The following is a 12,599-nucleotide window of genomic DNA, read 5'->3' on the forward strand; positions in this document are numbered from 1 at the left end:
AGTCCGTGAGCCCTGGGGCGGGATTGGCCCCCGCGCTCCCAGGGGGCGGGCTCAAGTAGGCGGAGGGATCCGTTTTAAGAGACGGGCGGCCCACAGCCTCCATTTAAGACAAGAAGAGTGGCGCGCGCGGCAGTTACTGGGGTTTAGGTCCTAGGTTAGCGTGGTTCTTGTGGGAGCTGAAACTCAGGGACGTAGCGTCCTGTGTCCACATCCAGCGGTCGGTGGCTGCCGGTGCGGAGGTCAGCAGCGCAGCATCCCTCGTTCGGACCAAGGCCGGCTCCTTGTTTTTCCTTCGCCACTTGGCGCTCATATCTAGGTCGCTGCGGCGCGGCCGAAGAGAAGGCCGCCTGCGAGATGTTCAAAAACACATTCCAGAGCGGCTTCCTCTCTATCCTCTACAGCATCGGCAGCAAGCCCCTGCAGATATGGGACAAAAAGGTAGCGGACTGGGGGCGGCGGCGGGGCAGGGTGCAGGGCCGCGCTCCCTCCTTGCCCGGAGGCTGGGGACCGGGTGGCGGGTAGACGTGTCGACTTGGGGCCTGGGGGAGGCCAGGCGGTCGCTGCTGTGTCCTGTGCCCAGCCTGATGTGACCGAGGCGCGAGGTGGGGGCGTAAGCACAGGGGTACATGTGGGGAAGGCGTGGCTGGGGTTTAGGTGTCCAGGGGCCGTGATGTGGTTAGGTCAGTGGTCCCTCGCCGCAGACTTCACCTGGTCAGTCAGTTCCTCTGAGCAGCGGTTTCCCCATTTTATAGTGGGGTTGCTACGTAGTGCCTGTCTCATAGCATGCAATTCAGAAACTTACTCGAGGTTGTTTTGGAAACAGATGAAAGGAACTGCTGTTCATTGATTTAACAAATAGTATTGACTGATAATTTGTGCCAGGCGCGGTGCTGGGCCCTAAACACAGAGCCTTTGTTCCAGACAACCTTACACGTAGACGTATAGCCAGAACCAGTTATGTTTGGGGTTGATTTATTTGCTTCCTTCCTTTCGCTGATTCCAAATCAGTCAGAATGTGGTGGCCTTTGGCACCTGTTCCATCCACACTTCTTGTGACTTGGGGTCTGTGCTGTGCCTTCAGTGCTTGGTTTCTCCATCAGGAAAATTGCAAAAAATGGTGATCAAGTCTTGTCTGCATGAATGAACTCACAGCCACGTACAGGCCTCATTATCTTCAGGCGTCCACAGGATGATACTTCCACTAGCCCACGGAGATGAGGACCTGTCCACTTTTTGGAGATGCTGTGTAGGGGGCCTGTGTGTCTAGCAGTCTGTGAGTTGGTCTGCATTTTATTCCAGTGATATTTCATTTCTCAAGCAACTTCCCGGACATCTGTACCCTTTTTTGAATATAAGTTAAGATAGGCTGGTTATTGAGGGTATAACAGTATTGCTCTCCTCTGGGGGGAGAAGGAAGAAAGGGGGTTTGTTGAATGGTGTTTTTATAGAGATGGATGTGGAATGATCTAAATAAGCAGTTTATTGGTCATGAAGCCAAGAATTTTGGATTTCATTTCAGAAGACAATTTCTGTCTTCCATTATCCAGATGAAAGTTTGGGGCCTCCTAGAGATGGGGAGAGAACCCAATCTGACAGCCTTCTGCCTGTCACCACTAGGGAGTTCTGCATTCTGAAAGCAGCTTTGAGGGTGGTGTGTTCATAATGTCATTTTTGTAAGGTAGTTGAAAGATTTGAATATAATAAGTTTGGGCTTGATGCATATGTGAAAAATCCTGACCGACTCTGCTCTTTCACAATGATTCTATCTGCAAGCTAGAGCTAATGCCAAGAGTCTTACACAGGAAAGCAGTTCCTTGACTTTTTTCCTGCATTACTGAGGTTTTCGGTTGCATGGTTTTGTTCACATGAGAATAAAACATTATAAACTCTGAAATTGTACCTCTCCAAAGAGAACCCGGATTGAGTGTACCAGGAAACTCTAAGAACTTTGTAAGGCTTCCCAGCTGTGGCTTGCCTTCTTACCGGCTGTCAGAAGACATGAAGACAGGGGCCTTGCTTGCCACTTGAACTTGGAATTATAACAAAGTGTCAGTATAAGGCAATTGAAATAGACAATGGGACTTGATCTAAGAGGAGAGGTTTTCAGAGCAGGTCAGGCAGAGAACTTGGTAACATGGAAAGGGATTCCAGTGGTAGGGAGGCCTCTGCATTTCTATTAAGGGAAACTTATCAGAATTGCCCGTTTTAACCCTTCTGGGCTTGATCTTTTGTAATGTGTTTTATTTTCCCAGTGCAGCTTTTTTTTGACTAGTCAACATGTTTACACATGGAATATAAAAGCAAAGTAACCATGGTGCCCTGTGTCCCTTAACAACGCCACTAGAGGTCGGATGGTACCCTGATGACATAAACACAGGTGAAAACATTGTTAGAGCAACTGGCAGGTTTACATGGAATAAAACAGACATTTTGGCAAAGAAAACCTTTAGAAGAACACTCATTTTTTGGGGGGGGGGAGGGGAACAGGACTTTATTGGGGAACAGTGTGTACTTCCAGGACGTTTTTCCAAGTCAAGTTGTCCTTTCAATCTTAGTTGTGGAGGGTGCCATTCAGCTTCAAGTTGTCCTTTCAGTTTTAGCTGTGGAGGGTGCAGCTCAGCTCCAGGTCCAGTTGCCGTTGCTAATTGCAGGGGGCACAGCCCACCATCCGTTGCGGGACTCAAGGAATTGAACTGGCAGCCTTGTGGTTGAGAGCCCACTTGCCCATGTGGGAATCTAACCGGCAGCCTTTGGAGTTAGGAGCATGGAGCTCTAACCACCTGAGCCACCGGGCCGGCCAAGAACACTCATTTTAAGCAAAATTCTTATAATAGGAAAAGTTAATTATGTTTCTACTCTTCTTGTTTAGACTAGATTCAAAAGTGTTTAGCAGTGAATTTTTTTCCCTGGGGCAAGGGAAGGAAAGGGAAGAAAAGGGAAAGTTTGGGGCCAGATGCATAGGCTTTATTGTATGTGTGCCTTTCCTCACCTGTGTTATAAAGTGCTCAGTGTTGGGAATCCAGCCCGGTCGGAAAAACACTAGAAATTGATCTACTTATCGGATTTATTGAGCAACAGTTAAGTGACAGGTATCATGTGGGTTTGGGGAAATACAAAGTTAAAGAAGATATTTTCCCTGCTCCCGGGAATAAGGCAAAGTTGTGATAAGGGCAGAGCTTGATGGAGAGCAGGAAGGACTGTCCACATTATCTAGAAATGACCCTGACCGTTGCTGGTAGGTACATACTGGCTATGGCACCTAGTATTAGTTATTTTGATTCACAAAACTTTACTATTCTCCTTCCTGAGTTATATAGAGAGAATTCTTGTAATTTGTTTTCTGTGAAGACTAATCTTGGAAAAATTTAGGCTCGGTCTCAATACCAGTGAATTTGCATATTCCATATTTGTGGGTGTGGTTACATTGGTAACACCTGCGTTTATCCATCACTCTGAGGTTCACAGCCCCTCTCCCCATCTCATTTTACAAATCTCAACTTAAACCTCATTTCATTGGGAGCTTAAGTGAAGCATCTCCCTCTAGATTACAGTTCCTTAAGGGGAGAAGGGTAGCTTATGTGGAAACCCCACTGCTGGAGTGTGATGAGACACCTTGGCTTTGTGTCCTGGCTCTGTCTTATGTCCTCTGCTGTGTGACCTTGGCAAGTACTTAACTACCCGGTTTTCTCATCTTACAGTGGTGCCACCTTCTCATGGTTATGGAGAGTAAATGAAGATGTATATAAAAGGCTTAGCAACAGAGTTATGGCATACCAGCAGGGCAGGGGACTGAGGACAAGAGTAGAAAAAGAAGTGTAATTGAGCCTGATGTGCAGATGCCTAGGAATAGGAATGACAGTAAAACCAGACTTCTGACATTACAGTTACTTAGTCATGGAGCCATGGCTTTCCCATCCATAATCCTTAAGGTGGTGGGTGCCTGGTCAGCCAGTTCTCAGGCTCACCTTCCCCCAGGTGGCCGCTGAGCAGTGACCTCCTGCGGAGCTGAAAGGAATCCTGTTCTCTCCCCCTTCCGGCCTTTGTACTTGCTGGTCCCTCTGCTGGGATCCCCTCCTCCACCTCCACGGAAGTCTCTAGGTCACAGCTTAAAGGCACTTCTCCTGGTTAATTTCTGTTCACTCATAGAACCTCTACTTTTCATCATACTTGAAATTAACCTCTTAAGATCTGTATTCCTGGCTAGACTGGAAGCTTCCTGATAGAGACCTTTGTAATTTTTCAAACCAAGAGCTCAGGAGAAATTAGGGGTTTCTTAATGTTCCTTAACTTCTGGGTCCAGCAAATATTACATTTATTAAAGGACTTTTATGTGTAATGTAAACATTACTTCTGGTTTGTAAAGAAAATTCCAGGAGGTTCTATTCCTACTGTGCTTGTGTAAAACATCATTTTCAGTCTTTACTGATAATATCCTTAAAAGTCTACTAAATGAAAATGTTAATTCATACACGCGTCTCTTTCTCTCCTCTCGCCTTGTCTCTCAGCTGCTGCCGGTCCTCCCCGATTCCCAAACTAAAGATCAGAGCCAGAGTTTTTATGGTTGTTGCTGGATAGTATTAGATTCCCATTCCCTGTTCCTAATTTAAAACATGAACAAAGTCTCCTGAAAAAAGTTCCCACACCTTAGTTTCTAATTAGTAAATGTTGTTGCTTCGTGTTAAACTGATGCAATTTCCAATAGTAGAATTGAGAGCACTTGGATATGAAGGTGTAGTGAAACTATTTTTTCAGACTTTCCCTGGGTGGGTCGGGCGACATTCTTCATTATTCTGAGTAATAGCTTTTACTATAATTGGGCGAAGGCCTGGGTTTTACTTATACTTCCGCTTTCAAGGCACTGTTAGGAAGAGACCGGTTAGCAATGCACATAACAGTCCTTACGTTACCGAAGGGGTTGTTGTATATGCCCGGAGTTGCCTGTCTGCTGTCTGGATGGTCCCTATTAAGTGTAACAAAGGATGAGAAGTGTGACCCTTGGGAGCCTGCAAGGCGGAGACCCTGAGTCGGAGCTATGCCCAGTTCTCCCCACAGAGGTCTCCCTCTGCCTGTTCTCTGACTTAGAGCCCAGCCCCTAGCCCTGAGCAGAAACGTTCCTGCTGAAATGGACAGCTCTAATGGCTTGATGTAAATTGGAACATGTGTCATTAAGACTAGGATGCCAGATGGCTGAGGGCTCAGCTGTCTGCCAGGATAAGTGGGTGGAGCCAGAAAAAAGGAAAGGGGGGGTAGGGAATGGATACAACTCATATGTTATTTTTAAAGCACTTGTAGAAATACAGAGCATGGGCCAGCTTCCTCCCTATCCCAGTAGTATTTTTTTCCCCTCAGCTTGACCCTCCTCCCTGGGGCTTACATTGAAGGGGGGGGGGGGGGAGAATTAGTGTTCTTTATTAGTTGCCCCAGCAACCATGGAAAGCCTGGGAGAGGGATTGCAAGACTGGCTTGGTGGTTCCCTCCTTGGTGTCTGCAGAGCCTGAGAACCATTCTGATTTGTAATTGTTCGTAACCTGGGTTCTGAAGTTCCTAATGTACCTCCAGCTCATAGATTTGGGGGTGGGGGGAGGTCATGAAATTTAAAAAATGTAAAGTTGGCTTTATTTATATATTTTATTTATTTATTTATTTATTTATTTATTTATGGAGGAATAAAACACTGTAGGCCACATTTTGACAGTGGGAATGTGTCATGAAGTAACAAAAGAATAAGTCAAAAATAATTGGCATTTGCTAATCTAGAGAGAAAAGTGAAATAAAACCTGTTTTCACCGTGAGCAATAAATGCTGACCGGTTCATTTTATCTTCAAAGCCAGGCCTGCCTGGCGGTGACCTTTGAACTGGAAGAAGCTAAGGAAAGGAAGCTGATGCTTTCTGAGGCCAGTATCTTGTGATACGCGTTTGAAAGAAGCTGGACTGAAGAGGGGGTTGCTTCCTGTAAGACCTTTACCATTTAAAACAGTAACAGCTGGATTGCCAGGTTAGTTAGGAAGCCTTGCCCCAAACTGCCCACCCCCCTTTCCCCTTCCTAGCTTGAGAAGAGCTTTGGGGAGGTTTTCCACCCTTTACGTGTTCATATCTCTGATTAATTGCACCCCCATCCCCACCCCACTCTTTTCTTTCAGTGAGTTTGCATTTGCAGCCCATTGAACTTAGTAAAAGAGAAAAATTATAATTTACTAACAAATCAACTCAATTTGATTTCAAAGTTCTGGCAGCTTGTGATATAAGAATACTTGTGTTTTTCTTCTTTGAGGACTGAACTTGCTCATTGGGCAAAGCTCTAGCTTGTCTCACCCAAGCCAGGTTAAAACTCTAGAAAGACTGACGGGTATTCCTTTGAAAAAGCTGCCCTGTTTCCTCTGAGTTCTTTTGTGTTGCGGCTACATTAATTAATTTTTTAAGAATTAAATTTGCAAGTGTGGTTGCTGATGTGTGGCTGAAAGAAATGTCTCTTTGGGAAGTACTGGAAAGTCCACCTGCAAGTAAGCTTGTCTCTGAGGCAGAAGCAGTGGAACATACAGAGTTTGTCTTGGCCTCCAGTCTGTTGGCTTCTGCATGCATGCAAGGCACTGTTTTCTTCTGTAAAGACCTGAATAGTCGGATTTGCTAGAGTGAAGTCATCTGCTCTCAACTTTGAGATGGACAGCAGGCAAGTTCCCTGTTCCTCCCTGTGAAATCTGGCCAGGCTTCCTGCAGCTGAGGGAGTCTTCTTGTTGACTCTGGCAGAGAGACCTTTGGGGTTGTAGGATTTGAGGCCTTGCTTTCAAACAGTGCTGGATAAATTGCAACATGTTGCTTGGGCCCTAATTACTTAATCCTTTCAATTTAACCATCTGTTTGAGTGTTGCCTTGTGTACTTTTTTTTAAAAAAAGAATGAAGTTATATTACAGAGAATAATTCATAGTATGTTACAAAATTAGTGTCTGCATCTTGTTAGAATACTGCCAGCTCTTATCTATGTGACTGTATCACATTATTTGGAAATACTTTCTTGATTAATTCCTCCTTCACCACTTCGGTGGGGAGCTTTTATATGGGGAATGAGGTGGGTAGTGTTGGCATGTGCCATACAGACCCAAGCCTTGGTCTCCTTAATCTGCCTTGGAAACAGGCCTAGAATCCAAAGCCGCTTAGGAGGGCATTGGGTGTCACTAGCTTTGTTTGAGAAGCATTTCGTGTGACTTTTGTGTCTTGAGAACCCAAGAAATGGTACATTTGCAGAGGTCTGGTGCCCACCCACCCAGCGCTCTGTCTCTGACAATGGGTACCAAGGGGTGATTTGTGGGAAAGCATCTTCCTGCCGACAGACTGACGGACTCTGTGATATGCCCCAGGATCTCTGGTTTCCTGTAATAGTCCGTGGTGGGTATGTTCTCCAGGAATGTTTAAAAAATCCTCCTTGGGACTGACTGTTCATATATGCCAACTCTTACGGAGACAAATTCCAGAAGTCAGCAAATATTTGAATGCTTACTGTATGCCTGGCACAGTACAAGCATCGTGGAAAATGCAAACGATGCTTAGTACCTTACTTGATCCCTTTCCTTGAGCTTGTACTTTCAGAAAAAGATGGGCAGCGATATCAGCTGTCGCCTGGGTGACACCAAGCACACCACGCGTGGATCAAATTCACAGTAACAGACCTCAGCGGCTGATTTCTAAAAACAGAATGACATATTATTAATAATCTGTTTTGAAAAGTACAACTATCAGATTCGAACCTGCATTCTCACCCTTACGCAAATCTCATGGAAAGCCAGATGACTGTCATTGAATATGACGGCCCAACACAGCCGTTTTCACTATTCCTAGAAAAAGACCACGTTTGTCTTCTGATGAATCTTGTTTTAAACCTGGTTGATCTGTTTCGTGTGTTAATACGTTCAGACCTAACCGTCCAGCCCCGTCTCAGAATTATCGTTGTATATCTGTGCTCTGTCCATATTTGGTGCTTAAGAGCTTATAGCTCGAAGATAATTCTTCTTCCCTACGTATTTTGGGAGGGGAATCTGTATTGAATGTTGCTTCCTTCTCATCATGTACCTCCTACACAGGCAGCAAACAATACAAAACAATGTAGGATGAAGTGCTAAATGTTGCAGTCTGGGCTGCAGGAACCAGAAAAACAGATCAGAGAGAAAAGAGGTTGGTGTGGACCCAAAATGCTGTGGAAGGCTTCTGCGTGGCGCACAGATGGGATTGAGTTCATACTTGAAAAAGTAGAAACTTAGGGAGAAGAAGATAAGCATGAAGTAGGACTAAACCTGGGGAAGAATGCTTTAGATTTCTGGTTGCCCCCTGCTCCTCAGTGACACTCAGCATTTGGCCTTTCTAGCTGAAGAAGTGTGAGGCGGCAGTATGAGGCAGTGGGGCGCCTGGGTGCTCTTCCTGAGCCTCTTACTTAGGAGCTGTCCTTTGCACTCCCTGCGAGTCAATGTCCACATCTGTAAAGCGGAAACAATACCACATACTTTGTGGTTTTGTTGAAATAAGTGAGAGGATGCATATGAGTGTTCTAGTGCCTGGTAGGAACTCAGTAAGTGTTAGCTTGAATTGAATTGATTTCTTTGGGAAGAAACTTATCCTGATTTACAGATCGCCACGTTACCTGCAGTTCCTGTAGTGGTTGTTAGGACCCTGTATAGAGCGGGCATAGCATGGGTTACTTACATACAAGCTTCAACATAGCACGTCACAAACTTCTATGTCATGCCCTTTGGGCCACCGTGGTTTCCTTTAAATGGTCTTATTCAGCCTTCAAAGCCTTAGTAAAGTTGTTGCCAAATACTCCAGTACTAAACGGTTTCACTTTCTTCCTTATAGGTGCGGAATGGCCACATCAAAAGAATCACGGATAATGACATCCAGTCCCTGGTGCTAGAGATCGAAGGAACCAATGTCAGGTAGGTGGCCACTCTGTTCTCCCAGAGACAGGGAGGCAGAACATCACAGAGGTGAGTGGCATGGACTGCAGAGTCCGACTGCCTCGCATGCATCCAGCTCTGCTACTTAGAGCTTATCTTGGGCGAGTTACTTAATCCCCTTGGCCTTCATTTTCTCATCTGTTTAATGGGGATAATGATAATAGTGCATCTTCCTTATGGGGTTATTGTGAAGATTAAATAAGTGAATGTGTATAAAACACTTAGAATCTGCTTAGCACATAGTGTACACTATGTAAGTATTAGCTACTATTATCATTAATATTTAACCAAGGTGTGTGTGTGGCAGGGTTGTGGGGAGATGCTGTACTACTCATCCAGTTGGTGGCCACTCTGGTTTCCAGTGCCGCAGGGGTCTTAGTTTCGATTTTCTATCATTTGTTTGTTCTCTTGGACCAGAATTGAATCTTCTCTCAATGGAAGAACTTCCTCAGATCCACTGGTCTGGCTTTGCTTTTTGGGTATTTTATTGTTGATGTCTAGTCCTGTGTGAAGCGTTTGTTTCCGAGTCCAGCATTTTTCAAAGCATTAGCTGACTTCAGAGTGGAGGGCTTCGTTGGTTGCTCTATCTGGATCTTATCCATGCCTTCCAGTTTGTCCTCTCGGGCCGTGTGTCATTTCTGTGCGGGCCACAAAGGGAAAGTTAAGTAGTGTGTTTACTGGTATTTCCTCTTTCTACAGCACCACATACATCACATGTCCTGCAGACCCAAAGAAAACATTGGGAATTAAACTTCCCTTCCTTGTCATGATTATCAAAAACCTGAAGAAATATTTTACCTTTGAAGTACAGGTAGGTTGGTGCACATGACGGTTACAGTCTTGGCTGTACCAGACAGGTGCCACGTCAACGTATAGGGAAAAGGGGCCCTAGGGAAGTATCGTCATGCTTTCGTATGTCTTTTCTGCCTCTGCTGTACACGTCACGCAGCCCTTATTACTATGACATAAATGTGGTATTGGAAGTCATAATTTAATGCCAGGTTTTTAAAGAAACACAGTAAGCAGCTAGAAAATCTAATCAATAGCTACAAGATGTTAAAGCTTACGGGTTAGAGTCGTGTCCATTTGGGGAGTAACCATTTAATACTGGGTTATCGTAGTATTTTATTTTTTAAAGGGAAGAATGTTTATGAAATTATTCTATGGTCTGAGAGCTTGATGAGTATGTCATACGTCATACGTGGCTGGTGTTGTCTTGGCAACAAATAAGATAAACTTGCTACTTCCAGGCCATCTGTGTCCAGTGTGACCTGTGCCTGGTGTGTTTATTCTCCCCTGGGTCTCAGCCTTGGGAAACTAAGAGTTGAGATCCTTGCCTTCCCAAGATTATTTGCTTCTTCCAAGACGGAGCGAGTGACTCTTGCGTACGTTTCAAAGGTCCTAGACGACAAGAATGTGCGTCGGCGGTTTCGGGCGAGTAACTACCAGAGCACCACCCGGGTGAAACCCTTCATCTGTACCATGCCCATGCGGCTGGACGACGGCTGGAACCAGATTCAGTTCAACCTGTCAGACTTCACTCGGCGAGCATACGGCACAAATTACATTGAGACTCTAAGAGTGCAGGTACCGGGGGCCTTCTCCGCATGGAGCCCCACATGGGCGAGGGGATACTGTCTGTTACTGGCTTGGTTGCCGTATGACAGAACAGTGTGGGTTTCTGGCTCAAGTTCCCAAGTTACTGTCCTGTGGGCTTTGACCTCAGGGGTGTCCAGGACAGATTCAGGATTCTCCTTGGATATGGTGGGAGAAAACGGTAAGCAGAATCTCCCCCTTGTCAGAATCACCCAGGCCAAGCCGAGGAGATGCAAACGGGACGAAGCGCTGACAGCACCATGGAGGAGAAGGGGGGCTCTAGGACAATCAGGAAATGAGGAAGGACAATCATGTTTAGTCTCTTAGAATAAGTATTGCATCCACAGATCCACGCGAACTGTCGCATCCGGCGGGTTTACTTCTCAGACAGACTCTACTCAGAAGACGAGCTGCCAGCAGAGTTCAAACTCTATCTCCCAGTTCAGAACAAGGCAAAGGTAAGCCAGCCTTCCTCTGAGGAAGCCCCGACAGTGAGCTGGGGAGGCTGAGTGCTGGAAAGTGCTCTATTCTAAGAGTTCAGCTGTGGAGCCTCTGTCAACAGGGAGAATGGAGTGTCTTTCCATTGTAAGATCCCATGTCTTCTCCATCGTCGGCACTGAATCAGGGGTGTTCCTGTGGAAAGATCTGTTACTGCTCCCTCCACCTGCACAAGCTGGTCCTGCCCCTCCTCACAGCCTTCCATCCAATCCCCTTTATCAGCCCCAAACTGCTATCCACTGACCAGTCTCCTCTGACACGATGGTGGGTGCTGACCGGCCTGCATTTCCCCATGGCTCAGCATCCTTCCATTGTCACAGAGGGAGGGGTTAGTGGCACCAATCAGCTGTTCTCTGATATCTTAAACTGATGGCTCTTTTCTGGTTTGTTTTCCTCCAGCAATAACTGGAATGCAACTCAAGGGATAGACCCTGGTCCTGACTCTTAATTTAAAAAGGAAACTATCTGAAGGACAATGCAAAAAACAAATATTTGTATTAGTTCACTATGCTGTGTTCTTGTATCTACTACTTGGTGTGCCTTGTCGCAGACACCAGTGACCATGTCGTAATGCCATAAGTGCATCGTATAAGTACAGTGGGGATAAGCCGTCCTGTGATATGTGATATGTGACTGCTGGACTTTATCCTGCTGCCTGCTGCAGAGTGTGGGGAGATCCACTTACCACGAACTTACAGAATTAAAGATGTCCCATAAGGCAATTTCAGACCAATATTTCTTCCTACAGTTTGTTTTTTGTTTTATACATTATCGAAATATATGTATATGCTATGTAATAGTCATAATCTGGAAATGAATAAAATGTTATATTCTTGGTTTGTACATTTGTTCTCAGTTTGCGTCTTTCTTAATGGTGACATTTCTCTTTTGTGGTATGAAAAGAGATCTCTTTCCAAAGAACATCCCATATGGGCATGCTGTGAAATAATTTGCAGCGAGCACGGAAGGAGAAAGGTCTATAGATACTGATTTGAGCAACTTCCAAGAGAGACTAAACGGAAAAGAACACGAATAGTGTATGACTGGTAGAGGCATCTTACTGGGGCTGGTTGTGTCCTAAGTTGAGCTCAAGACAAAATGGCATGTAGTCCAGATTGGTCTTAAACACCTTCTGAAGGTATCGTGTTGGAGCCTCATGCCCTTTTGTAACGATCAGCACAGCCAGTGTCCCTTAGCATTGGCACAGGTCGCCATTTCCCTGTTGGAGCTCCAGATAAAGTACTTGCCTTGTATTTAGGAACTTACAGGAATAATGACATGAGAGAACTAAAACCTTGTACCACTCACACTTTTTAAAAAAAATGTTTTATTTTTCAATTCTATTTGGCATACAATATTATATTAATTTCAGGTGTACAACACAGTAATTAGATATATAACTTATGAAGTGATCATCCTGATAAATCCAGTACCCACCTAACACTATATATACATATATAGTGACTATATTCCGCATGCTATACTCTACATGCTATACTATACCCCCATGACTATTTTGTAACTACCAATTTGTACTTCTTATCCCCTCCTCGCCGTCATC

At 45.1% G+C, this 12,599-nt stretch overlaps 1 protein-coding gene across 1 annotated transcript; it reads left to right on the forward strand.

The window, feature by feature from the left end:
* Positions 1–106: 106 nt before the first annotated feature.
* Positions 107–11,881, forward strand: CFAP20 (cilia and flagella associated protein 20). Its single transcript, XM_019754728.2, has 6 exons — positions 107–438; positions 8,844–8,923; positions 9,644–9,755; positions 10,343–10,531; positions 10,888–10,998; positions 11,438–11,881. The coding sequence occupies exons 1-6, from the start codon at positions 355–357 to the stop codon at positions 11,441–11,443; spliced, it is 582 nt and encodes a 193-aa protein (XP_019610287.1). The 5' UTR covers positions 107–354; the 3' UTR covers positions 11,444–11,881.
* The last annotated feature ends 718 nt before the right edge of the window (positions 11,882–12,599 follow it).

This window comes from Rhinolophus sinicus, linkage group LG11 (assembly GCF_036562045.2).
Source record: "Rhinolophus sinicus isolate RSC01 linkage group LG11, ASM3656204v1, whole genome shotgun sequence".
In the NCBI taxonomy this organism is placed as follows: Eukaryota; Metazoa; Chordata; class Mammalia; order Chiroptera; family Rhinolophidae; genus Rhinolophus; species Rhinolophus sinicus.

Excerpts from the sequence above, each read along its gene's own strand:
- CFAP20 (XM_019754728.2), top strand. The coding sequence starts at position 355 with ATGTTCAAAAACACATTCCAGAGCGGCTTCCTCTCTATCCTCTACAGC. Across the intron at positions 8,924-9,643 it reads ATCGAAGGAACCAATGTCAG|CACCACATACATCACATGTC; the intron begins GTAGGTGGCCAC and ends CTCTTTCTACAG. Across the intron at positions 10,532-10,887 it reads TTGAGACTCTAAGAGTGCAG|ATCCACGCGAACTGTCGCAT; the intron begins GTACCGGGGGCC and ends TTGCATCCACAG.